The 22,498-nt window shown below is 43.3% G+C and overlaps 1 protein-coding gene across 1 annotated transcript in view; it reads right to left on the bottom strand.

Annotated features, from left to right (window-relative positions):
* Positions 1-22,498, bottom strand: part of Blmh (bleomycin hydrolase) — a 43,077-nt gene that overhangs the window by 4,224 nt on the left and 16,355 nt on the right. Inside the window, 5 exon segments of the mRNA NM_001034163.1 lie at positions 12,239-12,308; positions 15,601-15,718; positions 17,501-17,568; positions 17,669-17,827; positions 18,620-18,775. Of these exon segments, the coding sequence (NP_001029335.1) occupies positions 12,239-12,308; positions 15,601-15,718; positions 17,501-17,568; positions 17,669-17,827; positions 18,620-18,775 (571 nt within the window).

Below are 22,498 nucleotides of genomic sequence, written 5' to 3'. Positions count from 1 at the left end.
AGACTATATTAAAACAACAAAATATTACCATTTATTTTAACACACATATTTTTAATTATATGCACATGTGGGGATATATAGATCCATGGAGCTGGAAGAAAAAGTTGTATCTCCGCTTTTGGAATTACAGGTGGTTATGAGCTGTGTGAGCGGTCTGCAAGCTGCTGAGAACTGGACTTAGGTCCTCTGGAAAAGACGTATGTGCTGTTAACTGCTAAGCTATCTCTCCAACCTTTATTTCACCATTTATGAGTTAGAAATATTTTCAAATTTTTATCACCTTTGTTCTAAGACATAACTGACAATTTGCAATTTTTTTTTCTATAAAAATAAAACCCAAGTATGGCAAAGCACAATTAAGTTTGGTGTGGTGGTTGGTGCACAGCTGTAATCCCAGCACAGAAAGGGTCAGAGGGGAGGCTGAGACTAGCCTCTGCTATGTAATGAAACTCTCCTTATATAAACAAATAAACAAGTTAATGTTCTGCTCTGGGGAGTGTCCAGATGGACTGACCTAAGGAAGCCAACTTGTTACCCAAGGCCCTAACTCAGGAGTGCAGCAAGGCTCCCAGAAAAAAAACCAACCTGTCCGTCTATGTTCCAAATTGCCTAAGACAGTGACACCTTACAGAACATGTCAGCCACTAAGATGACAGGGCAAAGGGCACCCACAGCCTGCTAAAGATTGTAAGAACAGAGCAGACATACATAGTTACATCCCCTTTAACTTGTATATTACACGTGGTTCCACACAGTACACGCACTCTACACACACTCTGACACATAACAGTAACTAAATGGCGTGTCACACCGTGTGTGAGGTAGTTCCATGTTCTCTCCCAGATATCTCAAATGCTCTAGTATCTTTCAGCTGCTTTAAAAAGTTACCCAAACAATTCAAGTTTACTATAAGAAAATACTTCTAGGAACATGGTAAGGAGAGGAAGAAGAGAAGGAAGAGATAACTTAAAAACTACCTACGACCACTAGAGGAACAACCCATTCGTTTTACCTTACCTTGCTGCTTTGGTAAAGTCTCCACCTGCAGACTGTGTCACAGGGATAAGTCAAAATAGGCTTAATTACGAAGCTCCATACACTGCCTTTCGACTTCCTCTCCTTCTGAGATGCTCTACCTCACTCCCAAGTTCAAGTCTGTATGAATCCACTCCCTACACTAGCTCTCAGCCGTTTTCTCCTCAGGAGTAATACTAGTAGTACTAAAAATACTTCACACCTCTATCTGCAGTCTCGTTCCTCACGAGATTTTCTGGAGCTTGACTATATAACTGCCAACTTTCTTTTGGATCTGACTGAACCATTTTTAAGTTTTCTTGTACCTGAGGGCTTAGTGGGTAAAGGCACTTGCTCTCAACCTTAATGGCCTCAGTGTGATACCTGGAACTCGGATGGTGGGAGAGAATCAACTCCTTCAAGTTGCCCTCTGACTTCCGTATTCATTCTGTGGCGCGCGAGCAAGACACACACACACACACACACACACACACACACACACACACACACACACACACACGCATGCATGAATACACACAGCTATGCATATACAAGGATACATGTGTGGAGAAGTTATAAAGAAAAGCAACAGAGGCTGGAGAGAGGCTCGGCAAGAGCCCTTGCTGCTCTTTCAGGACCTGAGTTTAGTTCTCAGAACCCACGTTGTGTGGCTTATAACCATCTGTAACTCTCAGGAAATCTGACACCCTAATCTGGCCTCCAAAGGCACCTGTTCCATGTGTACATACAAAGAGACACATATACAAAAAGTTTTTAAAACTCACAATAAACTCTCTGAGATCTGTCGTCCCTTATCCTCTGTGTACACCTGTGTGCAGAATGTGTGATGCCCATGGAAGCCAGAAGCTGACATCAAATGTCTTCCTCAATTCCTCTTCAACTTTTATGTTAGATGGCTCTGTCACTTGAATCAATGCTCACCAATTTGGTTGGTCTATGGCTAGCTTGCTCTGGGGAACCCCTTTCTCTGTCTGCTAGGTGCTAGCTACGATTCAAATGTCAGTCAAACTTGACCTGCGTGCAGGTAAGCGCTTTGCTCACTTTACCCGGCCACCTCCACAGCATCCTCTGCTCGTCCTAGTCGGAGCCAGAGTGTTTCCACAGTTTCCACAGTGATCACTAACAGCATGGTATATGTTTATTTTGGCTGCAAACTTTCTTCCTATCACGCATTTTGTCTTCTAATTTAGTTTACATTTTTTATAGACTATTAAAATTCCTTAATTTTTAGAAAGTTGTATTTATCAATCTTTCTGGCTTTAACTCTATGCTTAAAGTTTCTTTTATAAGAAAAATAAATACAAGGGAGAAAATTAGGGTAAGGGCCTAAGAAAATACAAGGAATACTTAAAAACAAAACAAAACGGGGTTGGGGATTTGGCTCAGTGGCAGAGCACTTGCCTAGGAAGCGCAAGGCCCTGGGTTCGGTCCCCAGCTCCGAAAAAAAGAACCAAAAAAACAAAACAAAACAAAAAAACAAAAACCAAAAAACCCTCATCAGTTCACGAAGACTTTGGCACAGTCTAATTCTCAACCATGGACAGAGACAGTTTAAATATGTACAATGGACAGCAGACAATCTGTCAGTCACTTTTGTTAGATACTCAGTGTGTGAGGCCAAATGTCTTAAATACAGTGTGCTACAAATGTGCAAAATAACAACCCCATTGAACAGAATCTGGCAACCTGCAGAAAAGTTAAATATACCTTTGTCCTCTTCACTAAGCCAGTCATTTCTAGGACTTTACCCTAGGGGTACACACAATAGGTATTTATGTGTAGTTTGACCAGAAACCTATTCAGTCCTTACAATAGGCCAGGAACTGTTTTACACACTGTACATGGAATAACCCATCGCTGTATCTGAAATAGGAAAATATGTTAATCCATCAGTTGGTTAATTGGTTAGTCAGTTAGTCCACTAAAGTTTCAATAGTTAGGGAACTGGTTAAATAAACCAGACATCCAGATGATAGAAGATGGAGAACTGGAAATGCTTCCAAGGCGGGCTGCTTGAGATGGGCACAAAGCACAGTGTACAGTGTGCTGCCATTGGCCGCAGTAAGAAGGCAACAGATGTCCGTGCATTTTGACATTGACCTTTGAACCTGTACTGTTATTATTTATTAGAAGAATTATACTTTAAGACACACATGCAGCTGGGGGTAATGGTGCGTTACTACACTCAGCTCTCAGGAGGCAGATGCAGGAGGATCTATGTGAGTTCAGCCTGATCTATATAGTGAGTTACGGAGTGAGACCTATATAGTGAGACCCCACCTCAACAATTACAATAACAATAACAGAAATGCCATGTGTTCAGAGCATCTTTAGGAGATAGGATGATTCAAATGGGTTAATGTTTTAAAAAGAAAAAGGCAGAGGGAGGTAACCAAATAACCACTTGTACTTATGACTGTCACTTGGACAGTGCCCTAAGAAGCTGCTTCTCTCTCCAGACCAGACACAGATGTCTGGCTGGGCTGAGGACACATTCATGGTCATGAACCTTTTGCAGATAACAGACGAGATATTCACTGAGCCGGATATTACTGGTGGCCTCTCTTAGACACAAAGGCTAGAGACAGTATGGTGCCCCTGCTAAGCACGGGAAAGTGGGGCACGGTGAAAGAGCCAATGCAGTAGGAGGAAGGGCTGTCTGGGTTTCTCTAGGAGCATTTACATTACACTGGCTTGGGTGTGCAAACACGCCATGATGTAGGAGTCAGAGGACAACTGTGGGAGATGTTCTCTCCCTCCACCATCTGGGTCCCGGGAACCAATCTCGCAGAGTAAGGTTTGGTGGCAAGGTCCTTTGTCCAATGAGCCTTTTGCTGGCCCCACTTTTTAAAAATGACAAAATTTGATAAGCAAATTATGCCCATCCCAAGGATACTGTTCCCCAAGAGGCCAGATAGCAGCTGCTCACCTCAGGGCTCCAGTCTGCTTTCCCTGGACCACAAGTGAAAGCCACACAAACTGAGACAGAACGGGGGCCAGGCCAGGATCTTGTCTACCCAAGGGTCTGATTTCACAGGTAACTTTTCTCTGCCCCCAAACCAACACTCTTGTTACTTGTTCTAGGGCAACCCCCCTGGATGTAGGCCACATTATTGCTTAGCAACACACCTCTGACCTGTCCAAAGCATGCTCCAAATGTAAAGAGCTGCCGTCCTGCCGTCTGAGCGAGCAACTATCTCCCTAGCCAGCCTGGCAGAAGCCCTAACCTTCATCAGGCTGTCTCCTCCAGGAAGACTCCTCAGGAGGACCCACAGTTCACTCTCCTTATTCACCATCCTGTAATCCTGCACTTACTCCTGTGTTACACACACACACACACACACACACACACACACACACACACACACACGAGACACTGAGTATTGAAAGGCTAGTTTGGCACACAAGAGACTCTCTTGCAGTCCCTGAAACCGCCTATGAATCTGAGCCCACTTATTCCCACTTATATCACTGTGGTCCCCACAATCTCCTGGACACCAACACCCCTGGCTGTTGAGGGAGTCTTTCCACGCCACCTTCTCAGTAACCTCAGCTCCTGCCCTCCTCATCTCTCCACTGAGGAGCCATCCAGCCCTTGCTCTCTCCATCACCTGCCTTCTTGGAGAAGTCACCTTCTTAGTTTTTGCGGTCTATTTCCCCTGTATCTTAGTCTGCAGAGCACACCATGAATGCCACTTCTGTCTCATCACAGCCCTCTTCAACTCCTGTTCCCACCTCCCAGGAGATTAAGTATAAATTCCTCAGAGGGTTGGGGACATTCACTCAATCATGGCTGTGCACGGGTCTCTGCATTCCACTGATAAATGTGAGTTGAAGCCACTGCTAATGGCTTCTCCTCAGCTCTATCCATCTTTGCCAGCTTTTCTCACGAAACCAAGCGTGCGCTGTGGGGCACCTATCCAGTGACTGTGACGTAGCAGCAGCCATGCTGAGCTCTGTTCTCGAAGCTCTGAAGCTAGAAGCATGGGCGAGTCAGTCTTTTCTGAATGAGAAAGTGAGCGAGCCTCCTGCCCCCATCAGTCTAAAGCATGAACGACGGCAGCCGAGCGTGTGGTGTGCTTCCTCTGTCCTTCACACAATTACAGGCCACCTTTATAGATGAGAAAGTTACACTCAGACAGGCTTGATGCCATGACAACCCCTACACAACCTGGAGGTGCCCACACAGCCTGGTCCCAGATTAACCTCCATCCTTAAAAATGTCAGAAACATTCCTCAGGGCAAAATAGATTCTTTTACAAGAAAAATTACAAATACACACATTCCGTTTTGTTAACTACAAGAATTCTCTCAGAAGCTGATGCCTGGTTTGAAGCCTTAAATCTGTAGCATTGTGGATCTCCGTGTCCACATTGGTAGCTGTCTCAAGTCCTGTATGTCAATAAGGAAGCACCATTGAACCAGATAGCCTGTGCATCCTCTACTCACATGGACTAGTTTTATAGCCCAAGGCTTGCAGGCATTTCATTAATAAGGACGAACAATGGAAAGTCCTTGTCCAGAACTCAACTCCCCAGATGTGACCAGTGGCAGTTCAATCACAGTCACAACCTTGTATCTTCACCAATCCAGGAAGTCAGGGACTGCTTTCAGCTGGCAACATCACTCTTACTACAGCAACGTCACTGAGTTTCTAACTCTCCATAAGTGAACCTTAACACATTCATAAATACTGCTTGCCTTCTGTAAGTTGTACATGTCTAGGAAATCTATGAGACCTGCACCCCAGCTCTGCTCTAATCTCATGCAACCCGTACACACCAAAACTTCTCAGTAACCGTCAGCACAGGTGCACCCACACTCACATCCTACCAGGATGCCACGTGGTGAAACAAACCCGCTCTGCATTTGAGTCATATGCAGTCTGAATGAAGTTTTACACAGCACCTCACTGGAGGGCCACAGAGGAACTCTACACCAGTGCCTCATGGGGACAGCAAGCATCTGTGCTGCTGAGAGAGCAGAGAGAGCACAAGCCTCCAGACCCTTCGGGGATCTGTGACTGAGAACTGACAGTCTGTTTCAAGTCAGCACACCTGGTTACACAATGTAAAATCAAGGAATGGAGTGAAATTTGTGCTGAACTTTAAATATACTGTTTTAAAAATTATGTGCTGTCTGGTTAGTGAGACACTTATTGGTCATCATGTTGGACATTATAAAGCACATAATATAAATTGGCAATTAAGTTTCTTTCCGATTAATACTCAATATGCTCAAGTTTCTCTAACCAAGAACACCATAAGGTTCCTTTTTAGGAGCAAGTCTGAACATTTTACTAAAATGAAATCAGGAACAAGCAGATTTATTTGAAAGATTAAAAAAATGTAGGTTAAAATGATTTCAAAAGCTCATGCTGGGGTTGGGTCCCCAGCTCTGAAAAAAAAAAAAAAAAAAAGAGAGAATAGAAAAAAAAAAAAAAGAGAGAGAAAAGAAAAAAAAAGAGAGAGAAAAGAAAAAAAAAAAAGCTCATGTGTCTGAAAGACGCAAAGCACTAGGGATGTGAAAAACTCATCTTGGCTCAAAATGAAAAAACGAGACAACTTTTAAAAGATGAAGATTCCAACCAGTGAGGAGAACGTGTAGACCCGGAAGCGCCATTGCCTCTGAAGAGCTGCATTACTCTACTGCTTGTTCCTGTAATCTTAGTCTCAGGAGGCTGAGACAGGAGGATCACAGATCGCTGAGCACCCTGGGAAGGGTGCTAGAAAGCAGACTGGATAAACACTAAGAACTATGTCACAACAGCTCCCCACCCCAGCTCTCTGCTCGGTGGCCGGCCTCTTATACTACTGCAACCTCACGACTGATAGACCAATTAGGAATAAAACTTTAAGGCTAATCATGGGAGAGACCATCCAACACCTGACAACACATACACACACTAAAATCCATATGCTTACCTTTAATATGTTAGAAATTGCCTGTGCCAACAAGTTAAAAATTTAAAAAGGAAGATGGACAACTTGGGAACATGGGCTGGCTGTGTCTGGTCTGTCACTTGCCAGATTCACATGTTTCATGTTTTATGTTTAATGCTGCTCACAGGCTTCCTAAGGTACCTCACCCTGTTCCGACTCCAGGAGCCTCTTCTAACACCACTATGTTTCCAGATCCTCCATAAAGTGGTAGAGTTTTATGTCCCCTCGGCCACTGTTTCTAGTCACCAAAAAGCATTGTCTCTGTTACTTTTCTATTGCTGTGGTTAAGATACCATGACTAACGAAACTCATAGAAGAGTTTATTTGGGGCTTATAGTTTCAGGTGAGAGTCCATGACCATGGAGACAGCATGGCAGCAGGCAGGCAGGCAGGCAGGCAGGCAGGCAGGCAGGCAGGCAGGCAGGCAGGATGGGGCTAAAGCCATAGCTAAGAGTTCCATTTTGAGAACAACCACAAGGCAGAGAAAAGGAGAGGGAAAATGGGAGAGGGCCGAGAAGAGGAAAAAAGGGGGAAGGGGAGGGGAAGAGGGAGGAAGAGGGAGAAGAACACACTAACTGGGAATGGTGTGGGCTTTTGAAAACCCGAAACCTATCCTCACAGACATACCTACACCAACAAGGCCATGCCTCCTAATCCTTCCCAAAGGGTTCCATCAACCGGAAACCAGGCATTCAGACATATGGGTCTACGAGGACATTCTCACTCAAACTGCCACAATCATGAACGGTCTTGTGATTTCTATGAATGGGCCAAATGCATCCAAAAGAGAAATTCAGAAAAAGCACAGTTTGGCAGTCAAAAAGACCAGCTCTGTTGTCAGGCTGGGTTGTGATTTTAGCTCCATCACAGATCACTGAGGGTCTCTCAGTCACTCTGGTGCAAAGACTATGCTCTCTCAGATGAATTTCTTGTTTCCTCTAATTTTTTTTTTTTTTTTTTGGGAGGAGAGGCTGACACCAGGTCTTATGACGTCTAGAATAACTTTAAATTTCTAATCCTCCTCTGTCTTTCCTCCTAAGGCTACAAGAATAAGCTACACCACCAGTGTTTCCTTGAACTTAAATTTCTTTTTTCTTTCTTTCTTTCTTTCTTTCTTTCTTTCTTTCTTTCCTTCCTTCCTTCCTTCCTTCTTTCTTTCATATATACACACACACATATATACACATACACACTGTAGCTTTCATATATATATATATATATATATATATATATATATATATACACACACACACACACAAACACACTGTAGCTGTCTTCAGACACATCAGAAGAGGGTATCCGATCTCATTACAGATGGTTGTGAGCCACCATGTCGTTACTGGGATTTGAACTCAGGACCTTTGGAAGAGCAATCAGTGCTCTTAACCACTGAGCCATCTCTCCAGCCCCTTAAATTTCTAAATAGCATATTTCTAAATAGAATGTTTTACCAGATCACCTTTTTAAACTAAAAGATAAGGTGGCAAATCTCACAGTCTCTTTCCTCATCTCACCATGAAATCCATATCTGATAGATTCCATAAATAAGGATCAAATGAGGCCAATATTTCCAGCAGGGGAGGAACCAGCTATTCGGGATGCCACTTGGCATGCATCACTGTTCTAGCGCAGCAGATTAAACACTCAGTCACCAGAAAGAGGTGGCATCAAGGTAAGAACCAAATCTTCCTCCTGTCTCTTTTGGTCAGAAGGAAACTCTGCCCATTTTGTGGAAAAGGTCAGCTAATCTACCCAGTAGTCTCTGGGGAGAAAATTCTACAAACACGGCCCATGGAGACCGAAGCCAAAAGCTGCCCCTAGGTAGAGCAAGGGCAGCTTGCCTAGGTATCTTTGCTCTGTTTACCTCCAGCTTGTATTATCAAAGCTGCTTTCAGAAACATGGATCTTAACAGACAGAAATCCCAAAGAGAATAGTTAACGCACTATTAACAATGTTATCTTCAGAAATAAGACTTCAGGGTTCTGCTTCCGGCAAACACAAGCCCTGCCAGCCAATGTCCACCCAGGTGACAGACTGAGGGACCTTGCTGGAGTAAACACACACTGCCAGCAAAATACACTAGAGAGGGCTGGAGAGATGGCTCAGTGGTTGAGAGCACTGACTGCTCTTCCAGAGGTCCTGAGTTCAATTCCCAGCAACCACATGGTGGCTCACAACCACCTATAATGGGATCTGATGCCCTCTTCTGGTGTGTCTGAAGACAGCTACAGTGCACTTATATACATAAAATAAATAAATTAAAAAAAATACACTAGAGAGCAAAATAACTAATCTCTAAAGGACAAGTGTGTCAATAAAATTAGGTCATGTTTTCCTTCCTTCCTGTTAAGTCAGAAAGGACATTACCAAGAAACACATGATAGGAATTATTTTGGCTTTGAATGAACTATTCCTTGCCCATTCCCAGTTCAATCTCTATCTTCTTGGCTCTACAATCTCAGGCATTTTAATTAATTGAAAACAACAACCAAAACAAGCAGTCAGCCTTCACTGCTCAAGGCGGACTCCAGAGACTGTGAGTATGAAGACTCCGGTTCTCTGAGTGCAGCAGAGGCTACAAGACTGAGAAGACAGACGTGCACTTCCTAGGGCAAAGGGGTTCATACAACAGGAAACTAGCAAAGAGGCCACAATACTCTGGAACACGTGCTGAGCCTCAGGGTAGTAATGTACACAACACACTTCATCTAAAACCCAGTGACGTCACCTAATGAAATGCCAAAAAAAAAAAAACCAAGCTGTAACTTTAGTCTTTTCCCTGGACATAGTTCCACTTGCAGGGATGAGACAGGAGCCAGAGGCTCACCTGAAGGAAGAGAAAAAGCACTTGAACCCAGTATTTTGGGTTAGCCAAGGAATCCAGTCCTTTTTACACAAGCATCCTCTTTAAAAACAAAAAAGTCAAGATGGGAGAAACATGGACACAGTGCCCACTGTTGCAGATTGCACAGGTGAGCCTCCTGCATTTGGGAACTGTGGGGATCAGCACACTGGGTGCAACGGATGACCCTCACTCTGGGAAACCGCCTTGTGACTCTCCCCTGCCAGGCTGTTAATAAACATTCATTTCCTAACCATCACTGATTTACAGACTTAACTGGATCACCTTCACTTTTTGCTAGCTTTGTTAAGGCTTCTAACTCCCAGATGCCGATTGTATTTGTATTAAAATGAAATTTACCTAATAAGAAACTAATTTTTAAAGTACTGCATTATAATTTATAATAGTGAATTTAAAAATTACAGAATCATGAAGCTGGAGAGATGGTTCAGCAGTTTGGACCACTAACTACTCTTCCAAAGGTCTTAAATTCAATTCCTAGCAACCACGTGGTGGCTCACAGCCATCTGTAATGGGATCTGATGCCCTCTTCTGGTGTGTCTGAAGACAGCCACAGTGTACTCACATACACAAAATAAATAAATTGTTAAAAAAAATAAGAATCAGGGCTGGAGAGATGGCTCAGCGGTTAAGAGCACTGGCTGCTCTTCCAGAGGTCCTGAGTTCAAATCCCAGCAACCACATGGTGGCTCTCAACCATCTGTCATGGGATCCGATGCCCTCTTCTGGTGTGGCTGAAGACAGTGACAGTGTACTCATATGTAATAAAATAAATCTTTAAAAAAAAAAAAAATAAGAATCACGGAGGAGGGGCATGTGGTCACCCAATACTGACAGAGGAGCACTAACAGAGCTTGTATTTGTTCATATAAACATGGAGCTGCTCCACTTAACTGCAGTTCCCAGGACGGTCGGTCATAATTTATAGTGATCACTTTCAAGAGGAGAAGAGTCTTGGAAGGCAGTTTAACAGTTTCTGGTGCTGGCCCTCACATACAGGGCTGTGCTGCTCAGTTACACACTCAAGTCCTGTGAAGCTCATGGATTAGACAGACTGAGTACGGAGATGAGCGATGGAAGCGCCGTCACGTCCAACTTCATTAGCTTCTGGCCTTGGACATCAGAACTCTGAAGAACGGGGGAAATCACCTGTCTAACAGAGAGGCCCCAGCAAGCAGGGCTGAGGCCTCGTCCTCTCTCCTCCTAAGCAGTCTGATTCCTGTTGGATGAGATGTGTGCTTATTTGGGTCTAAGTTCATTTGTGTTTCCACACCCACTCCTTTCATTCTTATAACTAGTCTACTACACTCTTCCACTAATGTCTCCCTAGCTAGACTCCACTGACCAAAAGAAAGGAAGACAGAAACTGAGAAAGCTAGCCACAAACCACCACCAGCACCCGATATGCTGGTGCTGTCACACAAGTGGTGACTACAGCCACTGCTTTTGTTTTACACTGAGGTAACAGCTGGGCCACTAGGCCTGGCTTCTTCTCTTTCTCCTTCCTTCACCCTCCCTGCTGCTGTCGTACTGAGGACTGACTAGGTAGGGCTATACCACTGAGCTAGAACCCCGCACCCCATTTTCAGCTTGAAGCTCTAAAATTTAAAAAGTAAAAATCTCCTTAAAAAGGCTTTTATATATCAACAAAACAATCTCAGTTTTCCAAGAACATGCAAAACTATTAAGCAGCAACAGTTAGAGAGCTTAATTTTCTTTTATTTATACATGTTTAAATCTTTTTTCTACAACTTATATATAGCTATGTTATTTAGTTTTGTGTCACTATATCTTATTCTGATTACTACCAGGGTTTGGATTTGCAGTATAAAAAAAGTTGGTTTTTTTTTTTCTTTTTTTTTTTTTTTCAGAGCTGGGGACTGAACCCAGGGCCTTGCGGTTGCTAAGTAAGCGCTCTACCACTGAGCTAAATCCCCAACCCCTTTAAAAAAAGTTTTAAATGGTAACTTTACGCTTCATAACTTATAAGAGAATCCTGAGAGGTCCTTACAGAAAATTTCTTTTTGCCAATTCCATTCTCCCTTTGGAAGGCTTCTTTCCAATGTGCTGGTGCTGTGACAAAATGTATGAAGTGTCACATATTGAGTACACCGCAATGGTTTCACCACCTTCCATTCAGCCAAGAGGGTCTGCTACAGTCCTGGACGGTCAGTGTGGTTTGGAACAAATAACAACATACACTGGTCTCAGTTAACCTGGGAGTTTAGGCTCATGTAGACCATAGGAACGTGGGGCCTACAAGCTGCTATTTTCCTGTAGGACAGGAGAACCAGAGGGACTAAGTACCAACAAATCCCCTACACTGGAACAGCTTTCTACCCCAAGAGGCAGAGGGGAGCAGACTCCAGGTACACTGAGTTGGTAGCTGAAGCTTACCTTTGTGGCCGTGGTCTTCACCCCATGAATTCTCTACTCTCCATTTCACAAATGCACCTTCCTGGTCATCCTGCCAGAAAGCAGACAACAGTGAACATCTGAAACAAGGTTCTCCCAGCTGAGCTGTCGTGTCAGTTAAGTCACCTCAGGCTGCTCGGAACGCTGAGCACGGCCATACATTTCCTATCACCAGAAGACATCCAATATTAGTGCAATTTCAATCTGTTGGTGTTAAAATGCAATGAAACAAAAACCAGTACCTCCTTTCTAAAAAGACCTATCTGTTATGTATATGTGTGTCTATGTGCATATGTGGGTGTGAGACCCTCTAGAGCTGGAGTTACAAGCAGGTAGGGAGTTTCTGTGTCCCTTGACCATGATACTGGGACACAAATCTGGTCCTCTGAAGCTCTCTTAACCACAGAGCCATCCCCAGCCCTGCTAGCTACCCTGCTCTTTCCTACCCTAAGCAGAGAAGAAAAAGCACATAGGGTTGGTTGGAGGCTCAGTGGTAAAGTGCTTGACACTCAAGCCAGACAGACTCAGTTGGATCCATGAAACCAGGTAAAAGTGGATGGTGAGAACCAACTCCTCAAGTCACAAAGCTGTCCCCAGGACTCGAATTCTTTGAAAAAGCATCCCAATGCATTAATTTAAGGAATGATCCTAAGATCTGGTCAAAGTTTTTAAAAAGCAAAACAAAAATATTTTCATCATGATATCTAGTTTTCTAATTAGGGAAACTAAGTAATGATATCCTCAAGTGTGTTCTTTTACAGATTCAGTTACATAAATAATAAATTTAAGGTAAAAGACTGAGTGGCAAAGAAAAGCAAAAGGAAGGGCTGGAGAGATGGCTCAGTGGTTAAGAGCATGGACTGCTCTTCCAGAGGTTCTGAGTTCAATTCCCAGCAACCACACGGTGGCTCACAGCCATCTGTAATGGGATCTGATGCCCTCTTCTGGTGGGTCTGAAGACAGGTACAGTGTACTTAATAAATAAAACAAATAAATAAATTAAAAAAAAAAAAGAGAAGGGTTGGGGATTTAGCTCAGCGGTAGAGCGCTTGCCTAGCGAGCGCAAGGCCCTGGGTTCGGTCCCCAGCTCTGAAAAACAGAAAAAAGAAAAAAAAAAAAAAAAAGAGAGAAAAGCAAAAGGAGCAATTCCTAAACAAAGCCCAGTCCTCGCAACTGTCCATCCTCTTCTGCCTTCATTATTAAGCTCAGCTTTCACTCTCAAAGGGACATGACATTCACATGATAACCCTCATTCAGTCTTTATTAGACACACAGACAGAGAGGGACAAAAGGCAGGCTGTATTTGGGAAAAATGCTTTTCTGTAGCATGAGAAAGGCACCGACCCTTGCTCCATCTGCCAATGATTTCATCTGTCAGTCCCGCTTCCGCGTCACTGCCTGATGAGCGATGTCCACGTGGGACTCAGTTTCCTCTGGCTTTGCTCACCCCAGTACTACTTTTAGTAAGTTTCTCAGATCTTGGATTTAGGCAACAGATAAACCGTAGGAATCAAACGCCTGAACTATCCATGCTGGGCGCAGCTTACTAAATGTCTCCTTCTGCTCTTTACCCCACTCACAGCAACCCCTCTTTACTTCCTCTGAGACGTCACTGTGAGAGCCGGGTCTGTTCCCTTGTCAGTAAAGGTCTGAATGTTTGCTGTCCTCTTCATCTTACCAATGGATTTCTGAGGGACCTAGATCAAGTTGTCCTCTAGATCACATACCATCTCAGAGTGATAGACAATCCTGCTTCATAGAGACTCCATGAAATCAGCAACATGGAAGGACATTAGAGAAATATAAAATTCTTTTTTTTTTTTTCTGAGATAAGGTCTGGCTTTGAATTCCTGGCAATCTTCCTGCCTCTGTCTCTTGAATGTTAGAATTAGGTGTGAGTGACAGTGTTTGGCAAATGTTTTCTTTCTTTTTTATGTGTAGGAATGTATTGCTGTATGCATGTCTCTTCTGAATGCTTTCTCAATCTACAAAGGCCACAGCAATTGTATTACACATACTTGTCTGTATCTTGGTGTGGGATCTCTCTAGCTACACAGCTGAGAAGATGGAATGGTGAAGGAAACAGCTCCCTGGCTGTAAGAGCTCACCTCTGCATCTATTTAGGAAAAGTACATGAGGGTCAGGAATGAGCACAGACTACCAAGTTGGGACAGGGTGCTTCATACATGACACTGCATTTGAACTCACATAAAACTGAGAGCATCTCAGAGGCTGGCTACTTAAAGACCAAACTGTGTAATTTGTATAAATGAATAACCCTGTAAGATAAGGTTTTGGTTTTGGACTCTTCTGCTTTGAAGCAGAATCCTGAATGACTGTCATTCAGTCGTGCTGTCTTAGGCTCCCATAGCTGGGGCTGCAGGAGTGTACTCTATAACCAGTTCACATCTAGATGTGACTGAGAGAGCACAAGGTTCTGGAGCACTGTGAGGAGAGAGAAGCATCTTCACATGAAGTGATCAGAAAGGACAGGAGGAAGGTATACAATGAAACTCCATTCCACTCTCAGTTTTGCCTAGAAAGCACACAAAATAATTCAAAAAAATACTTCAGAAATACCAGGACTTCTAGGAGGACATAAGAAAGTCTGGCATAGCAATATACCAGATATTTATAAATGCTTTAATTATCAAAAATCTAGTGGGCCACATAAAAACAACAAAATATTTCCTAAAATAATTTAGGTAAGGTAGGTAGCTGTGGGTTGCCTTTCTGATGGCGGTGCTGTCGAGAGAACATGTCTGGCTCACCAGGGTGAAGAACTAATGCCGTTCTAGTCTTCTCTCCTGTGCTTCCTGACAGTTTTACAGCCTAGAATGGGTGCCGAACTGTAAAAGGGTCAAGAAAGAACAGAGCCATCATTCACACAGGACTTAAAGAATCGGCATCCCAGTGTGTAAAATCCAGTGGCGGGCATGGAGGTCATAGATTACTGAGTATGACAGTAACTCGTGACTCTAAGTGACCTCGCAAAGGTGAGTGTGAACAAGGCATCGAGATGCAGACACTCTATGAGCCCATTTCAATTTCTTAGAAGACATCTTTTCCTAGGATCCTTCACTAATCTACCAAATTACAAAAAAGAAGCTACCTCTTTGTTCCTTGCCCACCGAAACCTTGTCCTCACAGTGTATTATTGTCTTTACTACCACTAAGCAAGTAGCTGAACACCAAGTGATACAGGAACTACATCTTCCTTGGAAGCTAATGTTCGACAGGAATCAAATATAGTAACTGTGGCTCTGCTGGACGGACAGTCTGCAGGAGAGTGTGGATCCACCTGCCCATCAATGGACCCATTAGCGACACGCTGGGGAGCCTACCTTCTCTGAGACAGCAGTGAAGGTCATGGCGTGGGTCATGAGTGACTCACCAAAAGCCAACCTCTCAGCTTTGTTCATGTTCTTCAAGGAGACACCGAACACTAACTCGTGATCATAGCTGTAAAAGAGGGAGAGGGTGAATGAAGAGAGTTCATCCTGACTATGTGCGGACACTGAGCTCTGCACAGACCGTCTCAGTGAGCTCCACGCCTTACACCTCACTACACTGTGCAGGACAATACAAAAGCATTAAATATAAAACCTCAAAAGTAAATACTGGCTGATTTGTACTGTTTTTTTCTTTTGTTTTTGATTTTTGGTTTGTTTGAGACAGGCTCTCTCTACATAGCTCTAACTGTCCTGGAATGCACTAGGTGGACCAGGCTGCCCTCTTTTAAGCAATCCGCTTGCCTCTGCCTCCTGAGTGCTGGGATTAAAGATGTGCATTACCACAATGGGCAAGAAAATTACCTTTTAAAAATGAAAATGCGGGGCTGGAGAGATGGCTCAGTGGTTAAGAGCACCCGACTGCTCTTCCAGAAGTCATGAGTTCAATTCCCAGCAACCACATGGTGGCTCACAACCATCTGTAAAGAGATCTGATGCCCTCTTCTGGTGTATCTGAAGACAGCTACAGTGTACTTAGAATAAATAAATAAATCTAAAATTAAAAAAAAAAAAAAATGAAAATGCTGGGCTGGAGAGTTGGCTCAGTGGTTAAGAGCACTGACTGCTCTTCCAGAGGTCCTAAGTTCAAATCCCAGCAACCACATGGTGGCTTACAACCATCTATAATGGGATGCCCTATTCTGGTGTGTCTGAACACAGTGACAGTGTACTTATAATTAATAAATAAATAAGTAAATAAATAAAAATCATTTTAAAAATGAAAATGCTTTTGCAGTAACTTCTTATAATGGTCTCTTTCAAGTTTGTAGACCCTCACAGTTTCTGAATCAAACTACTGACTGTATATGTCTGTATTCATTCACTCATTCATAGGCAATGTGGTATATAGCCCAGGCTGGCACTGAACTTGCTGTATAGCCATTGACTTGCAATCTTGATCATCCTGTCTCCACTCTCCTTTTCAAATATAAAACCAAAAAGTTTCACCATTAATGTTTTTTCTTTTTGTTAAATATCAAGACAGTATTGAACTTTTCTACTTGTCAGAATTATTTATGGGTAAATCAAAAAATGACGTATTTACTTTATGATTTTTGCAAAGTCTGCATATGTGTCTATGTGAGTATACGCCCCATGTCTGCAAGTGCCCAAGGAGGTCAGAAGAGAACATCACAGCCCATGGAACTGGAGTTACAGGCAGCTGTGAGCTATCTGAAGTTAGCTGGGAACTGAATTCAGGTCCTTCCTCTGCGAGAGCAGTCAGTGCTCTTAACCATGCTGTATTTTAAATGAAGTAAAATCAAGGAATCTTGTCTGACTCAGCTTAGGAATGAAGACGAAAGAGAAAGAGTTCAGGCAAATATATAACTTAGCCCAACCTGTCCTAAAGAGAATATCCATAAAGCATCAAAGGAAGAGAAGCATTTAAAGACGGATCAATAAATGGAGCGCTGGGAAGTCTCTCATTACACCCAATGTGTGCCGGGCAGCTTTCCAGGTCATCCCGTGTGTGTTCACGGCGTCTTTCCCACACAAGACAGCATCTTAGGAACACCAGTGATTTCTGCTCTAGTATGATCTTGGTTTCCAGGGTTAAAGAGGTTACATGTGTGCAGTCTCTGACAGGAGTGAAAAACTCACGGATGCAGAGAAAGACCCACCCTCAGGCCCACCTCAATGTCTGGGTGGACCTGAGCAGAGGCACTTTGCCCATGAGCCCTCCCACAGCAACAACCCACAAAGAGCATCCTACTTTGAACTCTGCACTCACACATTCATGTCACTGAGGCCCAGCTTGCCATTGAAGTGCTTCCCAACATCACAGCCAAACCACACAGCCTAGAAATAGAAGAGAGTCAACATAAACCAGGGCAGTGAGAGGAAAGCAGCAGCTGTTTTAACCCCATGAGGGAGACACCGAGACATAAGCAGTACTAACCTCTCCATCTCTGATGGAGGCAGCAACCATCTTTTTCAAGAAGTCAATGGGCTGGTTGTTATACAGCGTTTTTCTCCCTCCAACCATATTGCTCAAGTAGTCTACTGTGTACAATTTATTGTACTTGTGCTGGGGCCGTGGGTCATTCACAAAACAAATCTTTTGAGATCAAGAACATGTATATTAGAGCACAAGACCAAAGATGTCAAGTAACACAACCTCTCTGCTGAATGCTTTGGCTACAACAAGCTCATCTCCTCTAACTACAAGAATAAACTCTAAAGCCACAAGGTAAATGTAACGAGTAATCCAAAGCTGGAGAAACACCGTGAAGAAGGGACTACGTGTTCTAATTAGCACAAAGAACACACCGGAGAGCTGTCTTCCCTACTGGTAAAAACTGCCCCCAAATTAAATCTGTCACACTCCATATAACGCCTAAGGCACCACTCTTGGAACACTGCCATAGGCCCTTCATCAAAGAGTAAGAGAGACTCAGTTTGTAGCAATGCAGTATTTTTGAAGAGGATCAAAAGGCCCCCCAAGGAAGCAGGGAGGTCCTGCTCGTACCCTAGGCAGATGCAGAAGAAGGAAGAACAGCGAGCAATGATGCCCTCCTTTAACAGGAGTTTCCAGAAAGGCCAGGAGATGAGGGTGCTCTGAGCCTATACAAAAAATCCAGTATTTGTATCGCCATTTTTTGTATCTGACATTGATCTGAACCTTAAATTTCCAGGAAGGAGGTTGGGGATTTGGGAATAAGCTGACTCTTGGCTTAACGTCAGAAATTCGGACGAGAAACACTGGGGAGGGACCCTGGAGTGCATACTTCTGTCGGGTGCATACCCACTTCAGGAAGCATGCACATTAACCTGGGACTCTTATACCCTCGGTGCAAACAACAGATGATTGGAAGTAGATAGCCTGCAGCTGCTGGCACCACCCACTAACCTTATCTTCCATGTTGAAGAGTGGCTTCACGTGTTCCTTGTAAAACTGCAAGGGTGTTATGGGGCCGACCTTGTGGTAGTTTTTATCTTTGTCTCGATACTCCCAGGTGAAGGTCTCTGGTGGGTTACCCAAACATATGCACACTACTCTGAATATCTGAAAGAGAGTGGGAGGGTGAGGTGAGTAAGGCTTCATTTTCTACAAGCCTGAAAAACAGGAAGACAGCTATGTTTCAAATCCAGAAATTGCAAAAGAAGTCTACAACTGTACCAAGATGTGGAACAGTCAACATCTAAGTTCTCAGGGACTCTGAACAACACAATCCTGAAGTGTGAATATTACTGCTTAGCGATATGCAGCAAACTACATTTCCCTAGTGAAGGAACCTGCCCACATCTAGCACGGTGGCACAGGCCTTTAATTTCAATACTTGGGAGGCAGAGGCAGGTGAATCTCTGAGTTCAAGCCTAGCCTGGTCTACAGAGTGAGTTCCAGGACAGCCAGAGGAAACAGTGAGGAGACTCTGTCTTAAGGAAAGAAAGAAATTTGTCCACCACTGATACCCAACAAAATGGAAGTTGTTACTCTGCTAATGATCTTGTATTTATTTTTTAAGATTGTATTTTTTTGTATGTGTATGTTTGAAACTTATATACATTTGTACCACATATGTGCCTGGGACCCAGAGAGCCCAGAAACCATCAGATCCCATGGAACTGGAGTTCAGACAGTTGTGAGCGGCCACGTGGGTGCTAGGGACTGCACCTGGGTCCTCAACAAGAGTGGCCGCGCCATCTCTCTAGCACTGCTGGTGATCGTTAAATAACAAATAGTACATTGCTTCACGGGTCTCCTCCACTCTCATTCCTTTCCCTCTACTCTTCTCTCTTTTGGGGGTTTGGGGGGTGGGATGGGGTGGCAGTACTGGGAACTGAACCAGGGTCCTATTCATATAGGTAAGTGCTCTATCTCTGAACAATATCACCAGTCCCCAAACAACACACATTTAAAATAGTTTACTCTAAATTATCTACATAAGTGTGTCTGCACAGGGAGGTGCGGGGACATGAGCACAGGTGCTGGAGGAGACCAGAGCCCCTTATGGATACTGGGAATTGGACTCAGATCTTCTGCAAAAGCAGTCCATACTCTTACAAGCCCCAAATAATGTATTCTATTAAAAATATAGGAAGACCTTTGAGTTAGCATTAATACAATTCAAAGACATGCTTGCATTATTTTCATTTTCTATAAAAAAAGAATAAATACTATGTATAAGACTAGAGTATATAAACTATTTCCTTCTCTATCTCAAATTTCCCTATCTTTTTTTTTTTTATCCTTTAAGAACACTGTTGTGGTGTTTTGAATAAGAATGGCCCCTACAGGATATTATATTTGAATACTTAGTCACCAGGAGAAGCACTATTTGAAAGGATTAGAAGAATTAAAAGGCGTGGCCTTGTTGGAGAAGTATGTCACTAGGAGTGGGCTTTGAGGTTTCCAAAGACCATTCCAAGTCCAAAGTCTCTCTCTCTGCCTATGAATCAAGATACAGATCTCAGCTACTTCTCCAGTACCCGTCTGCATACTGTCCACCATGAAGATAATGGACTTAAATCTCTGAACAGCAACCAAGCTCCCAGTTAAATACTTTCTCTTACAATAGTTGCCTTGATCATAGTGTCTCTTCACAGAAACAGAACTGTGGCCAAGACAACTATGCTAGGTCTGTCCATGTCTTTAATCCCACCATTCGAAGGCAAGAGGATCTCTGTGAGTTCAAAGCCAGCCTTGACTACATAGCAGGTTCCAGGCCAGCTAGGGCTACATACACACACACACACACACACACACACACACACACACACACTCTCTCTCTCTCTCTCTCTCTCTTACTCACATACACACACACACACTCTCTCACACTCACACACTCACATACACACACACTCTCTCTCACACTCACACACACTCACACACACTCACATACACACACACTCTCTCATACTCACACACTCACACACACACACACACACACACACACACACACACACACACACATATGCCTTTTCTTTACCTACCATCACTACCCTGTTCCAGTCTCATGTCTTACGCAGCTTCACGCCTTGACCCATACACATATGCACTACTGCATTCAAGAGAAGTATTTACTATGCACGTCTGTCTATTTGTGCTAGATACTATATATACCTACTAGGTTTACTCAACTACTTTAACATTCACAGAGCTGGTGACTGAAGATCAGGATCTGAACTGAGGTCACATGCTATTATTAAAGTACTGCTTCTTAGCTACAAGCTTGAAAAGAGACCATTTACAGAAGGTCTACTGTGTTGTCCTATAATCTACATACTTTAGCTCTCCATCCTTTCAACAAAGATGGCAGTTGTTATTGTCATTTTAAAGTTTAAAAACTAAAGCTCTGGCAGTAAGTGGCATGCTTTAAGTTCCAGGGTTTGTACATGGCAAATCAGAACTGAATTCAGACTTGAGTTTCTGGAATGGTTTGTATGTGCTCAGCCCAGGGGGTGGCACTATTAGAAAGTGCGGCCCTATTGGAGTAGGTATGTCACTGTGGTGTGGGCTATAAGACCCTTGTCCTAGCTGCCTGGGAGCCAGTATTCTGCTAGCAGCCCTCAGATGAAGATGTAGAATTCTCTGCTCCTCCTGTACCATGCCTGCTTGAATGTTGCCATATTCCCACCTTGGTGATAATGAACTGAACCTCTGAACCCCTAAGACAGCTCCAATTAAATGTTGTCCTTGTAAGAGTGGCCTTGGTCATGGTGTCTGTTCACAGCAGTAAAACCCTAACTAAGACAGTTTCCAAAATACTAATAAATTTACCTGGTGGCTTTCTTAGTTTCATAAAACTTTTCTCCTACAGTGCAATACAAACTTTTTAAGAATGAGGACCAGAAAACTGTCCTCTGACCTTCACACCAACATCAGAGAATGCTTGCTATACCTACGGGTATATGTGTGTGGGCAAAAGTACACACACACACACACACACACACACACACACACACACGGGGTTAAGAAAAAGACAGAGAGCAAGGGGCGTGGAGAACCATTGTTTCATGGCTGTTTTGTGTGTCCTAAGGATCTTAGCTACACTGAGCATATGACCTGGATATACCACCTCAGGGTAAATAATTTTAGAAGCACTGCTTTCTTTGAGTCACTTCCCTGCTGAAAATTCAATAAAGCTTGTCTATTATTTTCCACAATAAATCCAAACTCCATGCCTTAATTTCTTTTTCTTACCTCTCTATTCTTATGTTCAGGAAGTATGGCATGTACTACTGTTAACTATACAGCTCAAGTCACTGTTTTTAACATACACAGAAGAAGCCACCACCTAGAACAGAATGCATTAAAAAGGGTTTCCTGGATCTTTTTTAGCAAATAATTCACATAATTTCCCAAGGCAATTATCATTTGCCTCCCATTGCTGTGGTTCAATCTTGCCTACTCTTAAACTTCATACAAATGGAATAAAAAACACACTCTCTTTTGTGTCTGGTTTCCTTTTGTCAACACGCCTGTGGGCTTCGCTAACTTCCCTGTAAGTATAAGCAATTTGTTCTTTACTGCTATGATCCTATTATCTTTATAGAAGAAAGTGAACTCTCAAAAGAGGGTCTGCTTGCCTTTCATCTTGCTGTTTTCCAGGACAGAAGCATGTGTTATTACTGCTGGCTATGTGCTTTAGAAGCTGCATAGCTGAAACATCAACCACTGTCTTCTAACACTCGGCTCTCAAGCTGGTTACTACACAACAGAAAGGCAAGCAGCTTATAAGCAACTGTCATGAGTTACTCTAACCACGGACTATAACCTTTGCTCGGG

This window comes from Rattus norvegicus, chromosome 10 (genome assembly GCF_021556685.1).
Source record: "Rattus norvegicus strain SHRSP/BbbUtx chromosome 10, alternate assembly SHRSP_T2T, whole genome shotgun sequence".
NCBI classification, from domain to species: Eukaryota; Metazoa; Chordata; class Mammalia; order Rodentia; family Muridae; genus Rattus; species Rattus norvegicus.
This window is presented reverse-complemented; position numbering and strand designations above follow the sequence as displayed.